Source organism: Lissotriton vulgaris, unplaced genomic scaffold (genome assembly GCF_964263255.1).
Source record: "Lissotriton vulgaris unplaced genomic scaffold, aLisVul1.2 SCAFFOLD_650, whole genome shotgun sequence".
Lineage (NCBI taxonomy): Eukaryota > Metazoa > Chordata > Amphibia > Caudata > Salamandridae > Lissotriton > Lissotriton vulgaris.
In genome coordinates, this window is record NW_028245951.1 from 189,554 (window position 1) to 216,241 (window position 26,688).

Sequence of the window (26,688 nt, forward strand, 5' to 3'; positions counted from 1 at the left end):
TCCCAAACACACATTTCTACATTTATTGGCCTGGCTCCTGAGTTCAATTACTTTGCCATGTTAGACATTCCTTCAGATTGCAGGGAAATCCTTGCCAAAGCAAGGGAGGACACCACAAACAGGACTTAGAAATTCAAATGGAAACGCTTCTGCCTTTGTTGTGCTGAATCCTCTCACATCACCACTGGAGCAAATCTTCCCATACCTACGTCACGTCGCAAGATCTGGTTTGAATCATTCTTCCATCAGAGTACCCCTGGTGGCAATTTCCAGGTTTCGACGATCAAGTAATGCACCTTCTTTATGGTCTAGTTGTTATGAAACCATTTCTCAAGGGTCAATTCAGGACATTTCCTCCGATACGGAGACCTCCACCATCGTGGTACTTGAATGTGGTGCCAGGGTCAGCTCATGAAAGCACCATTTGAGCCCATTCACAAAGCGTAATTGAAGTATCTTACTTGCAAACTGCACTTTATGTGGCTCTCTCATCTGGCAAGGGAGTAAGGGATTTCCAGGCATTTACCATTAAGGAACCTTTCTTCAATTCAAATCAGACCATGTAATACTTCCAACTAATCCTAGGTTTATCCCCAAGGTCCCTTCAGACTTCAGCTTGAATAGGTCAGTGATTTTATGGACATTCTTTCTCAATCCTCACTGTTGCAGAAAAATATCTGCATTCTCTAGATGCCAAATGATGTCTCAAATTGTATCTAAACAAGACCTTTCAAATCTGCATAGCGACTCAGTTGTTTCTGGCATATCATGGTATCAGAAAAGGTCTTCCAGTTTCCAAGCAGACCATTGCCAGGTGGAATGCATCCAACATTCAATTTTGTCACATGCAAGCAGGAAAACCATAGCTAGATATGGTCAAGATCTACTCCGCCAGAGCTGTCTCCACCTCTACAGTTCTGTTTGCTGGGGTCCCATCCAGCATATCTGCCAAGCAGCAACATGGACCCGCAGGCACAACTTTACAAAGCAATATTGCATGGATGAAACTAATAAGACTGGTGCAACTGTGGGACTGACGGTGTTGCAAATCTGTTGTAATAAGGTGAGTCTCTCCTACCTTTATTTTCCACTGTCCGCTATGTATATTATTGTTCTTCACTTGGTTTACTGCTTACGATTCTGATTCAAGCATGTGTATGTATGAAAGATCCCACACAGGAGAAGAAAATGGATTACCTGTAATTGTAGTTCTCCAGTATTGGTATATTTCATAGATTCACATGCGACCCTCCCGGAGAGGCTCCCCTCAATGTCGATACTTTGTCTGTTACACTTGTGCTCATAAATCTGAGGGATTCAACCTCTCTTGGGATTGTTCTAGTGGGTGCTGTCGCCTGTTGCCTGATTGGCTAAAGTTTGTTGTTTGTTCCTTTTTAAATATGACCTAGAATGGCAATGAACCATAGGTTTTATTCCCTATCTGTTTTAGTAATGTGCATTGCTTTATTATAGTACCATGGGACTCCCACTTTGACGGGGAAGGATTCAAGCATGTAAATGTGTAAAAGATACCAATACTGGAGAACTACAGTTACAGGTAAGTAACAAACTGTTCGAGGCATATGGGCTGCAGATGGTACATTATGAATAGATCGCCATCTGGTGTTGGGCTCGGATGATTGCACTTTGTTTTTCTCTTGGAGAGTCTTTTGTATCTTGGTGACTCCTCCCTTGGTTGGTAGTGCGCATGGGCATCGGCTCCATCCTTAGATTGTTTTTTTCCGCCATCGGGTTCGGATGAGGATCGAGACGCTCCAGATAAACTTCAGAAGAAAGTGATTTATCGGCGCGTATTCCCTTTCCAATTCGACGGTATTGTTATCGAACGCGTTCATTTCCTTTCCGACGCGTTGCAAATTCAAAATCGAAGAGAAAAACTTGGATCTACGTCGAAGAACAGGAGGCCTTTCTCGACGCAGTCAAGCCCGGAGTCCATGGAAAGGACTCCATTCAAAAAATGTCCAACGTGTGGTGCTAAGTTCCCACACAAGGACCTACACGAGGTGTGCAACCTCTGTCTATCGCCTGAACACGAATCCAGGGACTGCGAAGCCTGTGCAGCATTCTCCTCCAAGCTAACGATTAGAAATCGTCGAGCTCGAAGACACGAGGTTTCCAGAATGCAGGCGGAAGCGATCCCGGAGCTGTTCGGAGACGAACAAATCGAGGAAGAAGAGGACCAGTCGGGGTCGGAAGGGGACCAGTCGGAGGTTGAAGAACTCATCGAGCAACAAACCGTGAGTGACGACGTCCCCTTACCGAAAAACCGACCCCGTGCGGTAACGACCCCGCCCTCGGGCCCGGTCAAACCGCTGAAAAAAGTTTCCGACGCCCCGCCCTCGGGCCCGGCAACGAAACTGAAACTGAAACCGAAACACTCGGACTCCCACCATGTCGGATCCGAGAAAAGGGCGACATCGACTTCGGCACCGAGGCTACATACAAAGGAGAGCTCGGTATCGAAACATTCCATGTTGAAACATAAATATGACTTATCGCCCAAGATACACTCGATACCCAGAAAGTCGGAATCGAGCAGACATTCGGTGTCGAAAACAAGATCTGAAGATCGAAAACAAAAGCACCTCTCGGAACCAGGACCCTCGGTACCGATTCAGGAGCAACAGACAGATCCCAAACAAAAGATCTTGTTTATTGATCCACAAACTGGGAAAGTGGTCACGAAGAAGAGAAAGAGTGAACAGTCAGAAGATAAACCTCTTCCTTCAAAAAAGAGAACAATGGGGACGAACATAACTCCTCCTGCTTCTCCTCGTCCTAGAGCACCCTCTTCTCCTATTCCTCACAATAGGCCAAATATTCCTACACCTTCCACACCAAGACCAGCTACACCTCAGTCAGATGTAGACAGTGATCTAGGGGAGGGAGAACCTCAAGAGGATGACGAAACTATCCCAGATGAGGAGGACCCATGGGAAAATTATGATGTAGGGTCAGATGAGGACAACGACCCAGAGCTATATCCCTCAAAGCCTTCACCACCTGATGATAACACAGGTTTTGTGCAGCTCATTAATAGGGCAGCAAAATATCACAAACTAGATATGCATACAGAACCTCAAATAGAGGATTTCTTGTTAGAGACTCTACCTAATGCACAGAGAACATCAGGTACTCTTCCTATGTTGAAGGGTCTTCTTAGTCACACGGAGGAAATATTCGAAAACCCAGTGAGAGCCAGGGTGTTAAACCCAAGAATTGATAAAAAATACAAAGCGGCTCAAAAGAACCCAATATTTATTAGAGGGCATGTACCTCTAGACTCGCTGGTGGTCTCAAACGCTCGTAAAAGAGCAAACTCATTATCTACAGGAGAGGCTCCTCCACCAGATAGAGTCGAAGTTAATAGATGCATCAGGCAAAAGAGTAGCATCACAGGCAGCGAATAGCTGGCGTATAGCCAATACACAAGCACTACTCGCACGTTACGACAGGGCACATTATGATGAGTTAGAAAAACTTCTCACACATCTCCCAAAAGAACATCAGAAAAAGGCAGGTCAATTAATACAGGAAGGTAAAATAATAACCAATACTTCCATCAAGGGTGCATTAGACGCAGCAGACACTGCAGCAAGGTCTATTAACACCAGTGTCATGCTAAGAAGGCATGCATGGCTTAGAATCTCAGGATTCAAACAAGAAGTACAAACAGCCCTACTGAACAAACCATTTGATCAGAAGACATTGTTTGGTTCAAGCACAGACGAGACATTAGAAAAAATGAAGAAAGTTACGGAAACGGCTAAGTCAATGGGAGCATTGCAACAGCCAACACACAGAGGTTCCTTTCGTAGATCCACCTATAGAGGGGGCTCAAAGAACACAGGAACGAATCAGCAATCCACATCTTTCACACCAACATCACCCAGAGGTAATTCAAGAGGCAGTTACAGAGGTAACAACAATAAGGGTAGAGGCCGCGGAAATAATAACAACCGCAACGCCTCAACACCAAAACAGTGACTTCATAGAGCTCCCCCCAGACCACATAACACCGGTCGGGGGACGTCTATCACAGTTCCTACCTGTCTGGGAAAACATCACGTCAGACAAGTGGGTGAGACAAATTATCCAACATGGTTATTGCCTAGAACTCACAGCTACCCCACCAAACATCCCCCCCAAACAGCGTCCAATGAGTCAAGATCATCTGACATTGTTAAGAGAAGAAGTTCTAGCACTTCTACAAAAGCATGCAATAGAGAAGGTCCCAAAAGATCAACAAGGAACAGGAGTATACTCTCTATACTTCCTGATCCCCAAAAAGGACGGGTCCCTAAGACCAATATTAGACCTCAGACCTCTCAATGCTTACATAAATTCAGAGCATTTCCACATGGTCACGCTCCAACAAGTACTCCCTTTACTGAAGAAAGGGGACTTTCTTTCTACACTGGATCTAAAAGACGCTTACTTTCATATCCCAATTCACAAAGCCCACAGGAAATACCTAAGGTTTGTGTTAGAAGGACAACACTATCAGTTCAAAGTCCTTCCGTTCGGTGTCACAACAGCACCAAGAGTTTTCACAAAATGTCTAGCTGTGGTGGCAGCACACCTAAGAAGACAACAAATACATGTCTTCCCATACTTGGACGATTGGCTAATAAAGGCCAAGTCAAAGGAAGAATGTCTTCACAACACACAGAAGACAATTCAATTGCTGCACCACCTAGGGTTCACGGTGAACTACAAAAAATCACACCTGCAACCAAACCAGATTCAGCAATACCTGGGGGCTACAGTAGACACAGAAAAGGCAATAGCATACCCCAACCCAATCAGAGTACAGACAATGGTCGGGTTAATACAAAGATTTCAACCACAACACTCACTACCAGCACGAGTGTTTATGCAACTATTAGGCATGATGTCCTCCTGCATACTGCTAATACCACATGCCAGACTACAAATGCGCCCACTACAAGAGTGTCTAGCGACACAGTGGAATCAGGCTCAAGGTCAGATTACAGATCTGGTGTTGGTAAATGACCGGACGTATCGCTCTCTGAAGTGGTGGAACACAGAAAACATTTCCAAGGGACGGTCGTTCCTAGAGCCAATTCCACAAGTGGTGATAACAGCGGACGCATCGCTCTCCGGATGGGGAGCGCATATGGACAGATACACAGTGCAGGGGAAGTGGAGTGTGCAGCAAAAGAAACTGCACATCAACTACCTAGAACTATTAGCAATATTTCTAGCACTAAAAGCTTTCCAAATGCAAATAACAGGCAAAGCAGTCCTGATCAGAACAGACAACATGACTGCAATGTATTATATTCAAAAACAGGGGGGGGGGACACTCTCTCCAACTGTCCAGACTAGCACAGGACATATGGAGATGGGCCATTCCTCAAAAGATCTACCTGTTAGCGGAACACCTACCAGGAGTTCAAAATCAAATAGCAGACATCCTAAGCAGACAGTCAGAACAAGTACACGAATGGGAGCTGCACGACCAAATACTACAGCCATTCTTCCAAAAATGGGGGCAACCAGAGATAGATCTGTTTGCCAATCATCAGAACGCAAAATGCAAAGAATTCGCATCCAGGTACCCACACCAACGGTCCCAGGGCAATGCACTGTGGATAAATTGGTCCAACAAATTTGCTTACGCGTTCCCTCCTCTACCACTAATTCCATTACTGGTTCGGAAACTGCAGCAACACTCAATGACAATGATACTAGTGGCACCCACGTGGGCAAGACAGCCGTGGTTCACCACGCTGCTACAACTCTCACAAGTACCACATCAAAGGCTAAGGTTATTACCCATGCATCTTACACAGAACCATGGGGAAATAATGCACCCAGATCCCAAACAACTGAACCTAGCGATCTGGCTCCTGAGGTCATAGAGTTTGGGTATTTAGATTTACCACCAGAATGCATGGAAATCATTAAACAAGCAAGATGTCCTACCACCAGAGCATGCTATGCAGCAAAATGGAAGAGGTTTGCTATACACTGTAACAGTAAGCACATCAACCCTCTGGACGCATCCACTAAACAAATCATTTGCTATTTATTACACTTACAGCAATGTAACCTAGCATATACCTCTATCAGAGTTCATCTCGCAGCCATAGCGGCGTACCTACAAAACAGGCAACATCTGTCACTGTTTAAAGTACCAGCAATTAAAGCTTTCATGGAAGGACTCAAGAGTCATTCCACCAAAAGACCACCTTCCCCAGTCTGGAATCTCAACATAGTGCTTACCAGACTAATGGGGCCACCCTTTGAACCTATGCATAGGTGTGAAATACAATTCCTCACATGGAAGGTGGCCTTCCTCATAGCTATCACGTCACTTAGAAGAGTAAGTGAACTACAGGCTTTTACGATTCAAGAACCATTTATGCAGCTACACCAAAATAAAGTGGTTCTTAGAACAAACCCAAAATTCTTACCGAAGGTTATTTCAGCATTCCACATCAATCAGTCAGTGGAATTACCGGTTTTCTTTCCAAAACCACAAACAGTAGCTGAAAGAGCCCTACATACATTGGATGTTAGAAGGGCCATATTGTACTATATAGAAAGAACACAAACTTTCAGAAAGACAAAACAGCTATTTGTTGCGTTTTCTCCTACACATAGGCAATCCCATCTCCAAAGCGGGCATTGCCAGATGGATTGTAAAATGCATTCAAATATGCTACTTAAAGGCAAAGAGAACATTAACTGTTCCTCCTAGAGCTCACTCTACACGTAAACTAGGAGCATCTATGGCATTTCTGGGAAACATTCCACTAGATGACATATGCAAAGCGGCTACCTGGGTTACACCGCACACCTTCACAAAACACTATTGTGTAGATGTGCACACAACACAACAGGCTAGAGTGGGACAAGCAGTATTAAAAACATTGTTTCAGACAGTTGCAACAGACACGGGCGACCACCGCTAGGGAGAGAACTGCTGTATAGTCTATTCATAATGTACCATCTGCAGCCCATATGCCTCGAACGGAATATGCTACTTACCAGTATGCATCTGTTCTTGGCATAGAGGGCTGCAGAGTGGTACATGCCCTCCCAGCCTCCCCGGAAACCTGTGTCTGTTCCAACATTATCTTATTTAGATACACTTACATGGGCACTCTTATCTGTATTCTACTATACTACTCCATCTAACCCTACTATGGCAAAACAATCTAAGGATGGAGCCGATGCCCATGCGCACTACCAACCAAGGGAGGAGTCACCAAGATACAAAAGACTCTCCAAGAGAAAAACAAAGTGCAATCATCCGAGCCCAACACCAGATGGCGATCTATTCATAATGTACCACTCTGCAGCCCTCTATGCCAAGAACAGATGCATACTGGTAAGTAGCATATTCCTTCTTCACATGAAAGAAGTATAATTAATTTTTTTCCTAACAGTTTTTGCTAACGTCAGTTTAGAGCTGTTGTGGTTTGTATTGTGTTCATTTGCTAAAGTATGTTTTAAAATTACAGTACAAGTTTGCAAACATTATTGTCCAGCTCTCATTAAACAGTGTAGCAATTATTGAGCAAGTCTAGGAGTTTACAGTTGTAAGCGCCTCCCATGGACCCCACATCTTTTGATGTTTATTTGGGCACTATTTGTGTAAATAAATCCCTTTCTCTGCGTAACCCCAGCTGCCCATTCCATGAAGCCATTCTTAGGCTGGTGGAATGTTATTACTAACCTGGTTGCGTGCAATTACTCAGTAACCACATAGCCCATCCCAACCATGTGGTGTGTGTGTGTGTGTGTCCCTCCATGATTCCCAATAGGACCATTTTCAGAAATGGCTTGAGAGGGCGCTCCAAAACTTGGACATTGAAAATTCTATCTCCTGCCAAAATTGAGGCAATCTCCGGGCCATTTCATTCAATGTGAAGAAGAATAAAATCTGTTTTCTGTTCCACATCTACGAGAGAGTAATGGTTGATCTGCTCATTTTGAAACGTCATATTAGAGTTTAACAGTACCTTTGTGGATACTTAAATTGAATTAGGTTGAGACCGCCGCTTTGTGTGGGGCCATCCTCCCCTCTAGCAGTTAATCATATTCCATGTCTTTGCCTCCTTTTCCCATTGTTCTCTCAATGTAGTGGTCCTGCGCATTCACTACCAGTGAGCAATTCGATTGATATCAATTTGCTGCCAATCCATTCATGCCATCTTGATCGACCGTGTCAACAACGCGGGTATCCAAGGCGTGGCCCTCTCATGGATTACATATTTCCTGTACCAGCGCTCCCAGGCAGTCCACCTGTCCACTTATTCCGCTTCTTATTCCCCCTTATCTTGTGGAGTCCCTCAGGGCTCCGCTCTGTCGCCACTTTTGTTTAATCTCTATATGCAACCCTTCATGGCATCCCTCTGTCACACCCCCGTTACTATTTTTAATTATGCGGACGATTTACAACTGATTTTTCCTGTTGATCCCTCCCCCTCTTCCTGCACCAACTTTCAATCCACTATGATTGTGATCTCTGAGTGGATGCACTATAGTCAGCTTAAGCTTAATCCTAACAAGACGGAGTTGGTGTTGATGGGAGGGCCAGCTAACCCCTGGAATTCCAGCTTCTGGCCCCCCTCCCTTGGGCCTTCGCCCTGCCCTGTCAATTCGGTAAAGAGCCTAGGCGTAATTATATCTAGTGACTTGTCCATGAGGCCTCAAATTAATGCAGTAACATCATCCTGTTTCTTCCATCTACGCAGGATATGCAAAATTCATAGATTCCTTACCACTGAGGCACTCATTCTTATCATGACTCTCATTACCTCGCGTATTGACTACGCCAACTCCCTCTATGTTGGAATTCCTGCTTACCATCTTCATCGGCTGCAGCTGGTGCAAAACCAGGCGGCAAGACTGGTCTTTCATCAGCCCAAACACCAACATGTCTCGCCCCTGTTGAGGAGACTGCATGGCTTCCTGTGGCCTATCGCTGCTCGTTCAAACTTGGCTGTACTGTTTTTAAGGCCCTTATAGACCAAGCCCCGGCCTTCACCACATCCAGCCTTCAGCGCTACACCCCTTCTAGAGATCTGCGGTCTATTTCTCACAACTTGCTGATGATCCCAAGGTATAATTGCAAAAAGCATAGAGGATTGTGTTTTTCTTTCTTGGCCCCCACTATGTGGAACTCCCTCCCTATTTCCCCTAGGCTCTGCCCTCGTTATGTTTGCTTCCGCAAATTACTTAACTCATCTTTTTCAGCTAGCTTATTGAGCTATCCCGCTGCTCTGTTCCCCCCGCAATTGTTTCGAGCGCCATGAAACCGTCTGGTGACCGAGCATGGTACAAATATTTTTAACATAACATTGTGGCTTTAGCTTCCAGCAGACTAAACTCAAGGAGTAATGATAGTTTTGCTTAATATGCCTCAAATAAATACATCTTAACATGAGCCATCAAAGGAATTTCTGTCAATGAAGACCGAATTCTTCTGCTAGTGTTTCAGAGGATTTAAGGTGGCCTGGGTCGAGAGATATTGATTGAGAGGGAGAATGAATATATGAATAAATATATCAGTCTGGGCCCTCAAATAAATGCAGTTCCAAACACAATATTGGGTCATCCATAGGGCCAAAAAGCAAATAATGTGTTAGTCAACTGGACTACCCAGTAGTATAAGCATGTTGTCCAGGCCACTGTCGCATGACAATTTAACACACCTCTTACAGGAAATCGTTTATCTCAGTTTCTAAGATTTTTATTTAAGATGTTAAGATGGGGGAACCATGTTATGGTCCCACAAAGTCTTGGAGGTCATTGGAAATGTGTTCCAAATGCTTGATCAAGAGTTCCTGTTTCCGATTTGACCATTCTATCTATCGATCCATGTCCTTTATAATCAGTACCTGGGAGACCTCAATCCTTCTCCTGTTTGTGTTGTTTCATTCAGGAGGCAGTGTTTCAGTTTTCATTTGCCTGCTCTGCTTTCATGAAGTTATTCACTCACACTATTCCAAATATTTTTCACCTGATTTGAGTGTACTATTGGCATAAAGGAAACATTTTATTTAAGTTTTTCTTTTAGTGTTATTCCTTGCGGAGCCACATACAGGGGAATGATTCTTAGGTGCCAGGGACCTATGTTTGCATTTTTATAAACCAAAGCAATCCAATTTTATGTTCAATATGTTCAGTCTCCTTTCAAGCGTAAATACACTGCTTTGTGAAAACAGCACATCTTGCATCCCAGAATTTGTATTCTACCCTGAAACCCCTCCCCACCCCAAACTCAACCCACCAACCAATACCCCTGATTCCCAAACTTTACACACTTTGATTCAGACTTTGTGGTTTGACCATGTACGGTAATGTCAGTTCCTAGTAGTTTTCCGCACGATTGAGGAAGCCCTGGTGATGCTTGGTTTATGGAAACAGGGAGTGCTTGCTCCATTCCTGGTGTTGCTCCATCTATCCCATCCTTCCCACGAAAAACCATCCTTTGTAATGCACGACTCCTCCCCTTTTCAAAAAGAAATAAAAAGATCTGATTTTTTTTAAGACAATACCTTTGGTGTTGAGACCAAAATGAACAGAAATGGTTCTCTGCCTATATTGCCTCCTGATTTGGAAATACTTGAACAAGTCAATATTTTCCTCATATTCTGCTGATCAGTTTGACTACTTTTATCTGACTCACAAACGTAGTTTGCAGTGAGCCATACCAGCACTATTTACATTTGGTCCTGTATGACTTACTCATTACTTGTTGAACCTGCATCCGTGTCATTGTAAATAAATTCTTGTCAACTATGGTGGCAGTGAAGTTCAAACTATGCCCTAATCTAGATTTTGTTCTGTCACACTTGAACGAGTTCCAAAACTAAATCCAGTGAATATGCTTGCAGTAGATCATGGAAAATGTAACAAAAGTGTGAGCAAATGGATTTCATCTCTGCTTCTGAACCAGCACAGACCTGCCAATGTTAATTTAAGTTGCATAAGCTTTCCTACGCTTGAGTATATGAGCTTCAAATTGTAAGCCCAGTGCATCAGCCAATGTTCCTGGCACTCAAAGAAGTTGTTGGTTTCTACCCTTCTGAGCTAGAGAATGCAAATTATTTCCTAACAATTTACCATAGCGGTTTTACATGAGCAGATAAGATGAGGCTAGAGCTTCTTTCTCCTTGATGTAAATGTGTGATTTGAGACTGACATGGCATATTCTTCTGTTAAAATGCACATTTAAACTGTACAGAAAAACATCACCCTAAACAGGCTCAAGAAACATCAGTGTTCCATAAGCGAGGCTTATCCATCTGGAGGTCCTGCAGTCCCACAAGGAGGTATCGGTTTGTAGTGGGATCAGACAAGTTCCATTTTACTATCTTGTCTTTCGGCATTACATTGGCTACTCGGGTCTCCACAAAGATTGTGGTTGTGGCCCTTCTTCGCAGGTCTAGACTACACGTATTCTTGTAACTTTATAAATAGTTATTGATGGCCAGCTTGCCTCAGTCTTCGACCACCTACAGAAAATATGTTGTTGTCCACTCTGGGGATTTATATTTAGGCATCCAAATACAATCTACACACTTTCCAGGCCATTTTCCATACCCCCTCCAGGAATCATGTTGACTAATGCATCGCATCTCAATTGGGGAGGCCACCAGGAAGATATAGGGATCAAAGGTCTCTAGTGGGTCAAGATTTCCACATAAATCTGCTAGAACTGTGTGCCGCGGACTGTGAAGGCCTTCATACTTTCCATCTTGTAGTTTGATACAGGATGTTACATACAACACAACTGCCATGTGGTACTGCAACGAGTAGGGCCGAGTAGGGTGGGGAGGGGGGGGGGGGGGGCACATGTTCTGTCTGAAGACTTAGGTTATGGTGTTGGCTGGAATGTCGACGGATCTCCAAGACTGTGAATAATGTTGTAGGATCCCTCAATATCAAAGGAGATTAGCTCAGCTAGTATTGTTTTACCGACCATCAGTGGTGTTTACACACAGGTGGCAGTGGGTGCTTTTGCCCTCTGGAGCACACCCTTAATAGATCTTTTTGCTACCTTCGAAAGTGTTCCGCACTTTGTGTTGTGTGTGTTCTAGAGTTTTCCTTGAAAAAGTCTCCTAAGAGACTGGTTCTGCTTTCAGTAGTACTCCGTTCTCCTGTACGCATTTCCATTTATGCCCCTGATACTACAAGTGGTAAAGAAAATCGCGCAGGACAAGCACAGCTCATTTTCATACCCACACTGGGTTTGGAGGGTCTGGTGTTCCGAAGTATAGATCCAGATCATATTTCTGATTGCAGTTACTTCTGTGCATTGCATCAGTGAGCTGCCGACCTTGTCAGTTGAGCTTTCATTTTCTTCCATTTTCCCTGATAAGAGCCAGTCCATAATGCATTTTTCCCCTGTACACCGCATCGGTCTAGAGAGGAGGGAGGGCTTTCCCAGTTGGACTCTCGTCAGGCTTTTTTACACCGATAGTGGAGGAGGATTGTGTTGCAGATTGTTTGATTTGCTGGTGTGTAAAAAAGGAAAGGCAGTCCAAAAATGTGGTGGATTGTCTTTGCATCAGTGAGTTATGCCTTGGCCAGAAAATGTCCTCCCTTGGTCCTTAGAGCTCATTTGACCAGTGTAAAAGCTACTTCCAGTGCGAAAGCAATCTGATCAGCCACACTCATCTGAGGGCATGGAAAAAAATATTCTTTTCATCCTCATTTTGGGGAGTCTGCCCATTTGCTGGGAACAGTAGAACTAGCCTGTGAGAGTAGAGTAATTGCAGCTACTCAGTCATTCCTAACTCGAGAAGGTCTTGTTTACTTTTCTTTTAAGCCTGCTGCTATCATTTGTAAAATTACATTGATGATCAGTTATGACGAAATTGGTTATTTATTGGCCTCCTGTTCTGATACCAGACCTCAGATGGAATAGGGTGGTTCAGTTGTTCCCTGCTGCCATGATATCCTGATTCACGTCTCCTTTCCCCCTTTACAAAGGTCTTTTCTGCTGATCACTCTAGCCTTTGTATTGGTTACTGGTACAATAGTGGTACGTTCAGTTACTGTCACCTACACTAATAATCATTGTTTCGCGTTTACTGAAATATTTTCAAACTCACTAATTGAAGTGATCTTCATGGCTATAGATGTGCATAATGTCAATCTCTGAAATGTATTGATTAGATAATTATTTTAAGATGTCCTTGCTTGGACTTTGTGGATTCTGGGAAAGCTCCTAATAAAGTATGACTGCCATTTCTTCATAGGACGACATTCAGTGAATTTGCAGCAAAACATGCCAGAGACTACAGATTCAAATCTATTGAAAAAATGAAAGACCGTGAGGCACTTTTCACTGAATTTATGATGAGTTCTCGGAAAAGAGAGAAGGAAGATTCCAAGTCCAGGGGCGAGAAGGTAAGTGCTTTTTTTAATTTCAAATGGTTACACCATTTTCGTAGTGCACAAGAATCACAAATGGTAAACTACTAATGTTATGTTTATATCGACTACCACTACACATCTTGATTGACCCATTTTCCACTTTTTCTTAACACCTCAGACAATTGTTGATTTCCCACTTTTTTTTACCTTCTGAAGCAATTTTGTTTTTTAGTTATTTTTTTAAAACTTTACCCTATGTTTATCTTTGATCACCTTTTCAATTCCTATTCATGCATTAGTGGCTTCTTTGAAGATCCCAGTAATGCAGGTCCCCGTTTATGTTAATAGCTTTCAGTTGTAGAATGCCAGGGAAGAGTATGTAATATGTAATCCATAAATGTAGCCGAGTTTTATCTTCATTCTCTTTCAGGTTGGTATATGTTACAAGAGCTGATCATAGGGAAAGACTAGTGAATCGTCTTAGACAGTTTGCTTAGAAAGTTTGTTGAAAAAAGTTTTTTTCTAATGGTAACTTATATTTTTAACCTGAAGGTCGTCTGGTTTTGAATTACCTTGGTATGTTGGCACAGTGACAATTTTTTTTGTATGACATATCGTTTATGGATTTCAAAGCACTCTTTTATCCTCCTTTTCCCCATTAAGCAATACCATTTTAGACTTTTTCTGTAAACATATCAGTATAAATTGCATCTCTTCAGATATAAAGGTCGTCTATTAAAGATTAATGACTTTCAAATGTCATTTGCCTGAGGTGTCAGGAGCACAAGCTCTCCACTGTGAAGGCAGACTCGGAGGGAAGCTCTATCAATATTGTAACCATCAAAACACTCTGCTACTTAACTGAACGTTCTTTTCTCGTGATTTGAGGCAGGGAAAAAGCCGTAATAGTGTAGTATTTCATGACCTTTAGAAGCACATGAGGATGTCCTACTAATCTGAAAACATTGACATTGCTTCTTAAACTAGAGATAGAGGTTGTGCTATCCCTCGAAAAAGGAGTGTATGCATTTAAAATATAAATCGCCCTGTTATTAAAATGAATAAAATCATAATGACTGAAAAACAAAGATGTATTTTTTTTAATGTGATATGTTTAATAATTGACTGCTGCCTGGTCTCGTCTTACCTTTGTGTGGGCGATTACAAATTATATTGACCTGCAAATTATTATGCTTCTTTGTGAATTGTGATGCCTTTTTAAAGATGTAGTTGTTTCTTATGGTATTGATTGTGACTATTTAAGAAGTGTTAAAGATTCGTAAATGTTTAATTGCATTCAAAACTAACATTCTTTCTTTTGAAATACCTGTGTAACCTTTTTATGTATTCTGTTTTGTAACAAGAGGCTAGGCTTGACAGTTTTGTGCTGTGCCGCCTGTCAATCAGTCCAGCCTGATGGCTGTCAATCACTGATGCGCAAAGTACTGTGGAATTCCCTAGTGAGGAAAGAATGTGTATCTGTGTCGTGACTTTAGCATCCCGAAGCTCCGGTACTTTACATTTGTTTTCTTGTGAAATAACGAGTTGTATTCAGATGTGTAAATGAAACAAAAATATTGTATATGCTCTGTATCCATGTCTTTTTTTCTACCCATAGTAATAAAAATAACTTTGAATTTATTACATTTTAAGAAGGCAGATTGTAATGTAAAACTTTTTTAAGGTATATCTATTCAGGAAAGTAACCTTTTTTGCAAAAGAAATGGAAAAAAACCTCCTTATAGAATTCAGGGCTCACATGCAATGGTTTGTATTTTAGGTATTGTTTCTTTGGTTCTATTGTCATAAGTATTCTAAGCATTTAACTGACTTGTTCTCCTGGACTCATTCTTCCTTAGTGTGCTCTCTGCATATCCAATAGCGTTTCTGAGCATCTATAAGGCTGCATTATACACAGCTTCTATTTCCCAGACTATCTTTGGGTATTATGCTATTCTTCACGCTGTTAATTACTCTAACCTAGCCTCTGCTAGTTCTCCACCTCTTGTATAAACACAATACCTCTGCTGAGGAAAAAAAGGGTATAGGCATTTGCTTGATAACATTACAGGTAGTCTTTAATTGGTCATGGATAAATCTGAGTTATGACTGCCATGTCATTTAACAAAATTGGAATTTGTGGATTAAAATGTTTGTGGCAAGGTCCTGTTTTGCAGCATATTTTCAGTTTAGAGGTGGAAACTAGTTTCTTGCATAATCAATGAATAATTGGCTTACCATAAGAAAACCTAATATCCTCCCATATTTGTGGAGACTTAGCTACACTTTTATTTTTAAGTGCATGACAACTTCAAAAAAGTAATCTTTATTAGTATTTATTATGAGAATGGCCACTTAACTGCATAGCTTCTCAGGAGGTTAATATTTATAGTTTTTACTGCATGTCCTTCATAGTTACTGTTTTGCTTCTGAATGCATACAACTAAGCATTTTGTGCCTTGATTTGGTCTCCATTGTTGTAGTAATGATCCTGCACTGTGTTTCTGTTCACTCATTGTGGGGGATTGAATTTACCTCTTCTATCCATGGTGCTACAGAAGGGCCGATTCTTTCCTAATTTCGCATTCCCCTAGTAATTGTTGTGGACTCGTGTTGTCTCAAAGTTGACTCCTATAGAGCTGATTAAGCTTTGTAGTAGCAATTTGTGAGAACCTCCAATTTCTATTAAGAATGCTCTATCTGCCTGTAAGAATTGTTGCATCAGGGTACAATGTAAGACTGGCGGTTCATGGAATGGTTATTGGTTGGCCTCCCATCAAAACAACTCTCATGATTCATTGGGTCCTATGCAGGATATTGTCTCCTTTTTGTTTTTTAGACTAGGGAGCAAATTCCTTCCACGTTCATTCTTTCATTCTGTGTTTGCTTTCTCTGGTGTTTTAGTACTTACAAAGATGTACCAGTACTTTCAGCAGTTATAGATTCACAAGCTGGGTGGTTTTATTAGTGATATGGTTTATTAGCTTTCTGATGGATATTTCTAACTCCGATATCCCACGCGGCACAAACGATCCCGAGATCTTTCATAGCAGTCCTCCTGCGCACTATTGGTTGGCCTTATACCGGTCTGCGATGGCTCCCTGCCTTCTCGGAAGTGCAGAGCAGGGGCGTGTATAAGCACCACCCCTGCACATGTATGTCCATTCCTTTCTTTCCACGCCTTTAGGTGTGAATCTGGAACACCTCTCCCTAATATGTTTGTTTTCAGACAGCTTCTACACTTTATATAGTGTGCTATAGAACTTTGTTTCCACCTCAGACAACAGGATTCAATCGGTGCTGCAACTTCAGGATAAAGATGCTGGCCATGGACCCGCACAATGTCTCCTTGGTGTCTGAGCTGGGGATACGGATAAGTTGTCTGATAAGTGGGCACCATGCATCTGAAGTCGATTTGAGACTGGGAGGCAAACTTGTATGCTGCCAAGCACAAGAGTGGTTGCAGCCTTTACTTGGGTACTTTTCCAAGTCACTGGCCTGTCTGATATCTGACCACTCCACTTCCCGCTTAAACTCTTCAGGTTAGTCCAAGTCCATCTCAAACAAGCATTGGCATAGCCAGTAGGTCTCGCCTTTGGGACATTATACGTTTTTAGCCATGCAACAGTTGATGTTGCACCAAGGATATTGTGCTGCTTAATTAAATATTTACGAGGTCCCAAAGGCGAGAACTATTGGCTATGCCAATGCTTGTTATATAGCGCCACTTGTCAATGAAATGAGATTCAATTCAGCCCTGCTCCAGCTTACCATTTCTGTACTTAGCTCCTCATCAAATAAAGTAAAATGACAACAGAACGCCAGTGAAATGCGAATGTGAAAAAAAAAGCATGGATTTCTCTAATGTGAGCCATTCTTTTAATCAAAGGTAAACGCGGGGACCAGGTGGCTGTTTTGAACCAAATCATTAGCAATCTCTGCGAGATTGAACCAGATAGGAGTTTGTTCTGAGCCATTGACCATGAAAAGTGCCAGGCACTCAGCTCTTATATCCGGGGGCTTCATCTTAGCAAACAAGATTAAAGGTCCGTTGGGGAAGGAAGGAAAACACGTTATGACAGGGAACCTTTCTCGTTCTCATTTTACAAAAGGTGCCTCACACATCAAGGCTTTTCTTCTTTAAAAAAAAAAAAACAATTCCATTGGTGTTTATCGTTTATGGTCCTATCATGTCAGGCAGCAGACAGAATGCGCATAATTTAAGCGCTCCAACCCCGGTGAGTGTCACGTGCTGAAATGAACACAGAAAAAAGACAAAAAAAGTAACAGGCACAAAAAACACAGGACACAGAAAACTGGAAGGTTCAACACAAAAGGATCCTGGGTTGGATGTAGTGATTATATTCTGGTGGCGTTAGACCCGGTCAGGAGTCTCCCCGGAGACAAACACACCCCCAGAAGGCCGGGCTCCCCTCCTCCCCCTTATAAAACTAAAGGTGACTTCCTTAGGTGAGCCAGTGGCAAGGTGCAGGGCCTCACAGCCTGAAGCAGGCCTCATTAAAGGGTTACTGCATCCTGAATCCAGACAAGAAGCACTGCGGGTGGGGGTTGGTGGGGGTAGTAGAGGCAGCTGCCAAGAGCAGGGACTGGGGCAGGCAGGGGAAGAAGTACTCATCTCCTCTGACCTCTCCCGAGGGCCGTGCCGGGCTTTTTCTTGAGCTCCTCGCACATCCTAAACTTGCAGATCTGGTGTCCCGTCTTGCAGTTCCAGCAGCTGCTGTAGACGCCGCAGTTGATGAGCCGCTTGCAGGGAACACACACCCCGCAGTCCGCCAGGTTGGCAATCTGGAAGGCACTGTGGTACGTGGCGGCAGCGGGCGAGTGCAGGCCCGTGAAACGAACAAGTGGGAGGGGTGGGGGGAGTTCACAGAATGGAAGAGACGCCCTGGGAATGCTTGAGCGCGCACGAAAATTAAAGCCACCACGCTAATTTGCGCGCTGCTGCTCGCTCCCGCAAGGTGGATGCCGCCACATGCACGAGTGTCTGAAAAGTGCAGACCGATCCCAAAAGGTCATATCCTAGAGCAGCGCATGCGCGCTGCACTAGGCTAGACCTAAAAAGCGAAGAGAGACCTGACCCTGTCTGCTCTCCATTTAGGTTGCCAGTTACTAAAGTTACTTCCCAGTTGATCTTCATGCACCCAATGTTTAAAAGGACCACCACTGACCCTGTAACAGATTGCCTTCAAAGAGGCCATCCTGTAGTTCTTTAGCTCACTGCCTGCTCCCTCTAGTATGCCTCTTGAGCCAGAAAACTGCAGGGGCCTCAGTCTGGTTAGCATTGGTGGGTTTGTCCCCAACATCTGCCCCTTTTTGCCCCACTACTAGCCCCCAGTGCAGGCTTCCACACTGACCCCACCATCCACGCCTATTGACCCGGTGCTGACGCCTATGTCTGATCCCAACGAGACATTGGCTCATTGTAGACTGGTGTCAGTACAAAATTACAAAAGGGCTACCGGTTGTCATGCTGAATGTATGCGAAAGTGATGGCGATGGTTGGCGCTCATTTTTGGAGATCGGAAATCATACTACGAAGGCTTGCCACAGTCTGACATTGACCACCTCCAGACAACATCAGAACTCCTGGGATTGCTGGAGTTCTCCATAAGTGAGCCAAAGTCCCACCTAATTAGCTCTCTGTCTTCCAACAATTGGGTGATCCTGGATATGTCAGAGGTCAGGCATTTCCCTCCGCATCAAAGAGTCCAAAACATTGGGGCTATGATCCTGATGTATGAGGCTTGCTCCTTGATCAAGTTGAGGTTGGTTCTGAAACTCTTTAACCTCCTGCATCCTCCTTTCTGGCATCACCTGTTGGCACAAGCAGGCCCTTCAGCTGATCTTTAAGTCTCTTTGGGTCCATCAGCAAGGCCACCCTTTCAACACCGTCCAGTTCTCGGAAGAGGCAGTGGTGGTTGGCTAACATCTCTTTATCCTATGGCAGGCCACTCTCCATGCGCACCCGGAGCAGACATTGGTGACTGACGCATCACTGCTGGGCTTGGCAGGTGTTTCTGCAGATGCAGAGATCAGGGGATGCTAGTCTCCAGTGGAACATCCCAATCAGTCCTAAGTCTCTGCCTGAAATCATTCAAATATTTATGTTGTATTTGTTATAATTTTTCATCAAATCTCAACTGAATTTTTTCTGACTGCAGAGGTAAACGTTCATCTCCGTATAAATGACAGGTATAGCAGTGGAAGAGCTGCAAGCTTGGCTATAGAAAAAGTACAGTAAGCAACAAAAGCACAAGCTTCGGCTATGCGCACACATCCGGTACAGCACAAGCTTGCATTACACACTATACAGCTAGAGCATTAGTAGTGGTGCAGTCTATACAGAGTGATTGGGTTCAGCAAAGGCAGAAGTGCAAGCTTGAGGCACAGAGAATGTTTCGCATATGCACAGGTTGCAAGCTTCCTCATACACAAGTTGGATGAAGCAGATGTATAGCAACTGTCACTTGACAGGTTCAAGAAGGCCAAAAGCAGTTAGCTTGACTAATCTCACACACAGAGAGGTCCTCTGAAGGCAGCCCAAGTGTAAGTTTCCTTCTCAGGGAACAGCTTAGACACTCAAATACATTGAGAAATTTGTCAGAGGTAATAAATCTGCATTACACATTATGTTCAGGCAGTCACTGATTTATTCGAGTTGCGGCCATCTACTAAGGATGAATGGAGAAAGGGTAGGCTTTTCAAATGAAGGACGGGTGGTCTATACAAGTGTGCTCCCTGTACATGCTTAGTGATAGTCTTAATTAAACAGTTACCAAATGCTGCAGACACGCTTCAATAATGCTTTTGTTTCTGCCTGAACATAGTGCGGTCTGCTCACTTGTATTGGTCAGAATTGGGTTTACAGAGCCCCAACACTCATATGGAGCAGCAGCTATTGCTCCCACACACTGTAACCACCAGTTATTCATGCTCTGCATTTGAGAGCAGGGAAGAGATAAACTGATGTCAATGTGTAGGCATAGCGCTTAAATGCAGCTTAGTTTAATCATTTTCAGGATGGTATGGAGCCAACACGAGGCTCATGGCACTACTTAGCGGTGCAGGGGAGCACTGCTATGATAAATCTGAGGAACCAGTCTGACGCCTAGGCAATATTCGAAGGTGTGGATTCTGTGGTTCAAGTATTCACTAGGAGTGTTACTGAAGTTAAGTAACTTGTTGTTTGGACTGTTGAAGCAAATGTTTTAATCCCTGTATCATCGCCTCCAATTTTCCTTCTTTGCATCATTGGTCAAGACACGAAGATGGGGCCGGATTTAGTAACTTGTACGTTGCCTCAGTATGTTTGTGTCCTTGGTGCTGTGCCGTTTTCGTCTTTAAGAAAATTAGACAGGTCCTTGGTTCCTAATGGTCTTTTATACAACCGGTATTTGATTAGATTATTGTTGTATTGAGTTTAGTTTTAGTATTCACTTACTCTTGTATTATATCTATATTCAGTTTATTTTCACTCCAGATTATTCTCCTACTCCGAAACCCTTTTTGTACTGCAGTGCATCTTTTGGACTTGATATCATACATTGAATTTCAGCCATTTCTAATAAGTGTGCAACAATAGGCATAAGTAGTCCGCATTGTTTCAGTTGGTTTTCAAAGCCAGAGACTAGCGATCCATTGAGTTCTGTATGAGGACTCAATGCCCTTTAGAGGTTGACTGAAAATATAGTCACAGCTCTTAATTTGTTTTATTAATCCTCCATAGTTTTAGTAAATAGGGTGCTGAGAAGATCTTTGTGACACTATCAATCTTTTCAGACTTGTAAACCGAGTGACCCCTTAATAACAAAGCACAAGAGAGACCAGCATGTTTACACTTTTTATAGTTTAGATCCAGTTTTATAGAGCCTGTTTTGAGATTTTATCAATTAACATTTTACAGGTTTGAGAATAATTTTGACTCCATGTTCTTCCTTACATTGCTGCTGAAGTTGACACAACTAGTACTTTCGGGTTTTGTTTTAACCCCAAAAAGTCCAATTCCATTGCGTTCACCACTCATGCTCACTGTAAAGAGGGCAAAGTCATGAAGTGTATTTAGAGGTTGATCTTTGAGAAAGGGTTAGTGCTTGGGAAGAGTTCAAATGAATCTTCTTGACATATTGAATTGTGCCCCTGCACATACTGACTGATAGGCCACCAGATTCAAGGGAGCTGTGAGGGCTAGATGAGAGTAGGAGATGGGGTTCGGGGAAGGCATGTAGGAAATCCAAGAAGGTGGTGCCCACATAGCGCACCTAGGAGCACATTGGGAATGAGTTTCACATGCCCTGAATCAATCTTACTTGTAAGTAATGCTAACAACGTTATTTCCTGTCACATACTCACTGTTTCTGCTTCTTGGTGAAGCAATACTGCAGCATGTGCATCTGCCCCTGCGAGTTGGTTTGGCCTAGCTAACATTGTTCCTTCAAAGCCACCCATGGCACATGAGTGATGGAAGCCCCTACTGGAGTTCAGGGATTGGATCGCCTAGAGGTGAAGGTATTGAACACAGGGTGAACAGCAAGGAGGAGTATAAGAAAGCATAGGGAGCTGCTAGAGCCATAAGGGATTCAATTAGTGGATTTGAACAGGTAGACATCAGAGAATACAGGAAATGCTGGGACTAAAGAGACAGGTGATGGAGGAAATGGCGAAGTGAGACACGAGATAAGAAAGCATTTGGAAAGGAGAAGAAATGGGGGAGCTGGGAGAAACCAAAGGAGCGCAAGCAGGACGGAAAGAAGTGTCATGGAAAGGCAAATACATGGTGTATGAGCAGTAAGGCATACTGGGTCGCAAAGAAACACATGTATAGAGGCAGAGAGGGCATATAGTCTGGGACCATGCATAGGGAGGCCCAGGAGGAGCATGGACAAGAAGGTAGTGGGAACATTCATTTTGTACGATATGAATGTAGCACTGCCTTTTAAGGCAAGATAGTGCTACCATTTTCCGCAACAGTTCTCAGGCACAGTAAATGAGCAAGCCATTTTACACTATTTAAACAATAAATCTGCTGCCCATAGATAGCTGCAATAAATAAAGTATATAGAGTGTTTTAGCAATATCATCGGTGCAATAACAATTTTATATTTTTATGAATACTCCATATGATGTTTCTCATATTCTTTCTCATTTGAGATTCTGGTTTCCTCCTGTTTAGTTATTGCTGCAGTTTGATTCCATGCTTCTTTTGTGAACCACTGGCAGTTTCTACGGAAAGGTGTTTGGCAATCTCCAAGCACAGTGCATACTAGTGCACAGAGTATGTGGGAATCCAGCAACAAAAAAGCATGGCTAAATATCACCTTAAGAATAAAATACATGAAATTAATTATACCTAGTATGTGGAAGGGAAGTGGATATAGAAGAAGGCATTGTTTTATCCTAAACGTGGTTGATGCCGATAGTTCAAGGAAGATATATCTAAAGATAAGGAATAATACAAGTAATTAGACTAAAAGGTGAACTCTGTGCTTATGGGTTGTGTTAGGCAGGTACCCTTAAAGACAAAAAAGTTTGCCTCACCATTTCTATAATAGCGTTTGTAACCGGGTGGCTGCGCAAAATCAGGGCTATGGCTTTGACAGATGGGATCGGGAAAATGGAGACTTTGGCAAACAGGGCTCTTGGAGAGACGGATAGGAGACAGGCTTTGCTAAGGGCATTGCTATAATAGCAAATTGTTTTGTAATCACTGGAAAAACAGTATCTGGTATGATTTTGTGGCACGTAAGCATATAAACCTGATTAACCACACATTTTCAGACTTGTTGCGGAAACACTGAAAAATACAGGCCGTAACATAGAAAAACTATAAAAACAAAAACTTAATGATAACTAACTTTTCTAAGCATGGATGTGTCATTCACGTAACCTAACAATCTGAAAGAGACACGTTAGTGATGGATTCCTTACCTTAGAATATCCCCAGGCGTCAGGCTGGATCCGGAAAGTTTTCTGCATAGCAGTACCTCTGCGCCCCAGTAGGTGGCACCCTGCTGCTCTCCGTCAGTCACTGGTGTCGTAGGTGCCGAGATGACGTCATGGAGAGTACTCGGGCCCCACCCATGCGCGCTGACGTCAGTTTTTTTTTTCCCGTGCCGAAAAGCACAGATCCGGATTGAGCACTTACCTTAGTCATTTTTTGACCACCTTTTTGAGGCTTTTGTCTCCTGGTGCATGGAGGGATGCCCGGCTTTAAGTCTTGTGGGTTGTGCTACTGTAATAGTCTGAGGCGGACCCCCATGATGTCTGCCTCTACTGCCTGGAGCATGAACATGACTCCCGGGATTGTCGGGACTGCCGTGCCATGGCCCCGAAGGCTTTATGGGAGCGGTGCCGGAAGTTGCTGGAGGTCCAGCACTCCTCTCACCGCTGCTCCTGGTTTAGGGGCCGTTCGCGGGACCGGAGCCGTCGCTCCTCGGACTCTAAGTCTTCCCCTTCAGATTCCGGTAAGCGACGCTATAATAAGAAATCGAAGAAGCGCGTTCATTCGCCCACGTTCCCCCGTCGCTCCCCTGAGGCGGACGTGAAGGACAGGGGATCCGCCCCTGCTTCTCCTCTGAGCCTGGGAGTCCCGCAGCCTACTTGGTATACCCCGGTCCGTCGGCGACTCCCGAACAGGTGCAAGAGTTTCTTGCTGCCATGGACCGCCTGTTTAGGCCCCTCCGGGGCACCTGCGGGCCCCGTGGGCCCGTGTCCAGATCCTTTTGGCCCGGCGGCACGGCCTCTGGCGCCAGCCTCGGAGCCACTGGATTCAGCGCCCTCGGCTCCGGTGCCACAAGGTGCAGGGCTAATGGTTCCCGTACCATTTTGTTCTGGCCTGGGATCCGCATTGGGATGCGGCTCCGGTTCGACCCCCGTCAGGCGCCGCTCCCGACGCCGCTTTCCCCCTCCCCCTCCCCCGCTCCAGCCTTGCCGCCGCGGCCGGCTCCTTCTACTCCAGAGCGGATGAGGATTGGGATGGCTCTGAGGACCCCCTTGCGCAGCAGTTTGACTCCGAGCAGGATTGGGTGGATGATCTTCCAGATGTGGGTGAACTTGATGTGTCTTCTGACCCGGGGTTTGCCTCACCTCCGCCTACTATGGAGGAAGGAGCTTCCTATACTATGGTGCTATGTCGATCCGCGGAGGCTCTCCATCTCGACCTCCCTACGGTGGCCTCTAAGACCAGCCTCCTTACGGAGGTGCTCCAGACGGCGTCTACGTCATCTGAGCCGCTGCTCCCTTTCAATGAGGCCCTTACTGAAGTTCTCTTGGGTACATGGTTGCGGCTGGTCACGGGAGCGCCGGTGGATAAGAACGTCGCTAGGCTTCATCGCCCGGCGCCTGGTGATACCGCCTTCTTGTCCACTCAACCACACCTGAGAGCCTGGTCATTCAGGCCTCAACATCGCAGAGTGCCTTTCCCTCGGCTCCGCCACATAAGGATTCTACGGGGCTGGACCAATATGGCAAGAGGTTGTTCTCCTCTGGCAGTTTGGGGTTGAGGTTGGTTAATACCACCAGCTTATTGGGCCGTTACTCCCACACAGTGTGGGATTCAGTGGCAGAGGTCCTGCCTCAGTGCTCTGAGGAGGTCCAGGCTGTCCTTTCCCAAGCAATTGCGGAGGGCAAGGATGCGGCGAAGTTTGCCATCAGGTGTGGTCTGCACACCGCTGATTTGTTGGGCATACCGATTTCCATGACTGTGGCGTTGCGGCCCCATGCCTGGTTGCGGTCTACCAGGTTTCCACCCGATGTCCAGAGCTCGCTCATCGACATGCCCTTTGATGGCTCCCGCCTCTTTGGTGACACGGCTGACAATGCCCTGGAGCGCTTTAAAGACTCGCGGGCCACGGCCAAGAGCCCTGCCACTTCTGGGTTTCGTTCCTTTCGGGGCCAGGGTAAGACCACCCAAGCACGCCCTTCCGGTAAGCCTGTGCAGGACCAGCCCCAGCGAATGTGGCTTCCGCAGGGGCGGGTCCGGTAACCAGCGAGCGGGTCAGTCCACCTCCACCCCCGCTGCTTCTGCCTCTAAGCCTTCCTAATCCGAGCTTCAGGGAGCACCGCACGCAGTTGGGTGGCAGGGTCCGCCACCACCTCCAGCACTGGCACAACATTACATCGGACAAGTGGGTGCTGCAGATAATCAGCCAAGGTTACTCGCTCCCCTTTCTGTCCTTCCCTCCAGGCATGCCACCTCGGTACCACTGCATGTCGGGGGATCATTTGGCTCTTCTCTGTCAATAAGTCACGGCTCTTGGCCAAGGGGGCCATCGATCGCGTTCCCGGTCAGCAAGTAGGGAGTGGTTGTTATTCCCACTTCTTAAAGGTCCCCAAGAAGGACAAGGGGGCCTGCGCCCCATCTTGGACCTCCGGGACGTAAATTGCTTCCTCCGGAAGGATTAGTTCAAGATGCTAACTCTGGCTCAGGTCCTAGCTGCCCTGGACCTTGGAGACTGGATGGTGGCGTTGGACTTGCACGACGCCTATTTTCACATTCCCGTCCTGCCGGGCCACCGGCGCTACCTGCGGTTCACGGTAGGCCAGGAGCATTTTCAGTTTGCCGTCCTCCCCTTCAGCCTTACCAGTGCCCCTCAGGTGTTCACAAAGGTGATGGCGGTGGTCGCAACCCATCTGCGCATGTCAGGGGTGTCAGTCTTCCCCTACCTCGACGACTGGCTGGTAAAGGCGGGCTAGCCCCAGACAGTCGTCGCCCACCTCCAGACTACGGCGACCTCCTGCATTTGCTGGGGTTCTCCATCAACGTGCCGAAGTCACACCTGAGTATTTCTCAGACGCTCCCCTACATCAGAGCGGTTCTGGATTCAACACTGTTTCGGGTTTTTCCTCCCGAGCAGCGAGTCCGGGATCTTCAGGCAATGATTCTGCTCTTTCAGCCTCTATCCCGGGTTTCAGTCAGGATGACCCTCCGGCTTCTGGGCCTGATGGCCTCCTGCATCCTGCTAGTGACACATACAAGGTGGCATATGCAGGCTTTGCAGTGGAACCTGAAGTTCCAGTGGGCACAGCATCTGGGCAACCTGTCCGATCACGTCCAGATCTCGGAGGGCGCTGCACAACAGTTACAGTGGTGGCTCGCGAATCGCGATTGGGTCAGTGGCAGACCCCTCTCCCATCCCCAACCAGAGCACACAGTGGTGACAGCTGCGTCCCTCCTGGGATGGGGAGGCCACATGGGGTAGGCAGAGATCAGAGGCCTCTGGGGGAGTTCCGGCTCCATATCATATCAACCTTCTGGAGCTGCAGGTGATCCGGCTTGCACTGAAG

The 26,688-nt window shown here is 45.1% G+C and overlaps 1 protein-coding gene across 2 annotated transcripts in view; it reads left to right on the forward strand.

Moving 5' to 3' along the window:
• The window catches only part of LOC147666208 (transcription elongation regulator 1-like), a 377,596-nt gene that overhangs the window by 168,950 nt on the left and 181,958 nt on the right, over positions 1-26,688 (forward strand). For both annotated transcript variants that reach the window (XM_086949207.1, XM_086949208.1), the window contains exon 5: positions 13,269-13,419. In XM_086949207.1, coding sequence (XP_086805333.1) covers positions 13,269-13,419 — 151 coding nt within the window. The remainder of the gene's footprint in view (positions 1-13,268; positions 13,420-26,688) is intronic.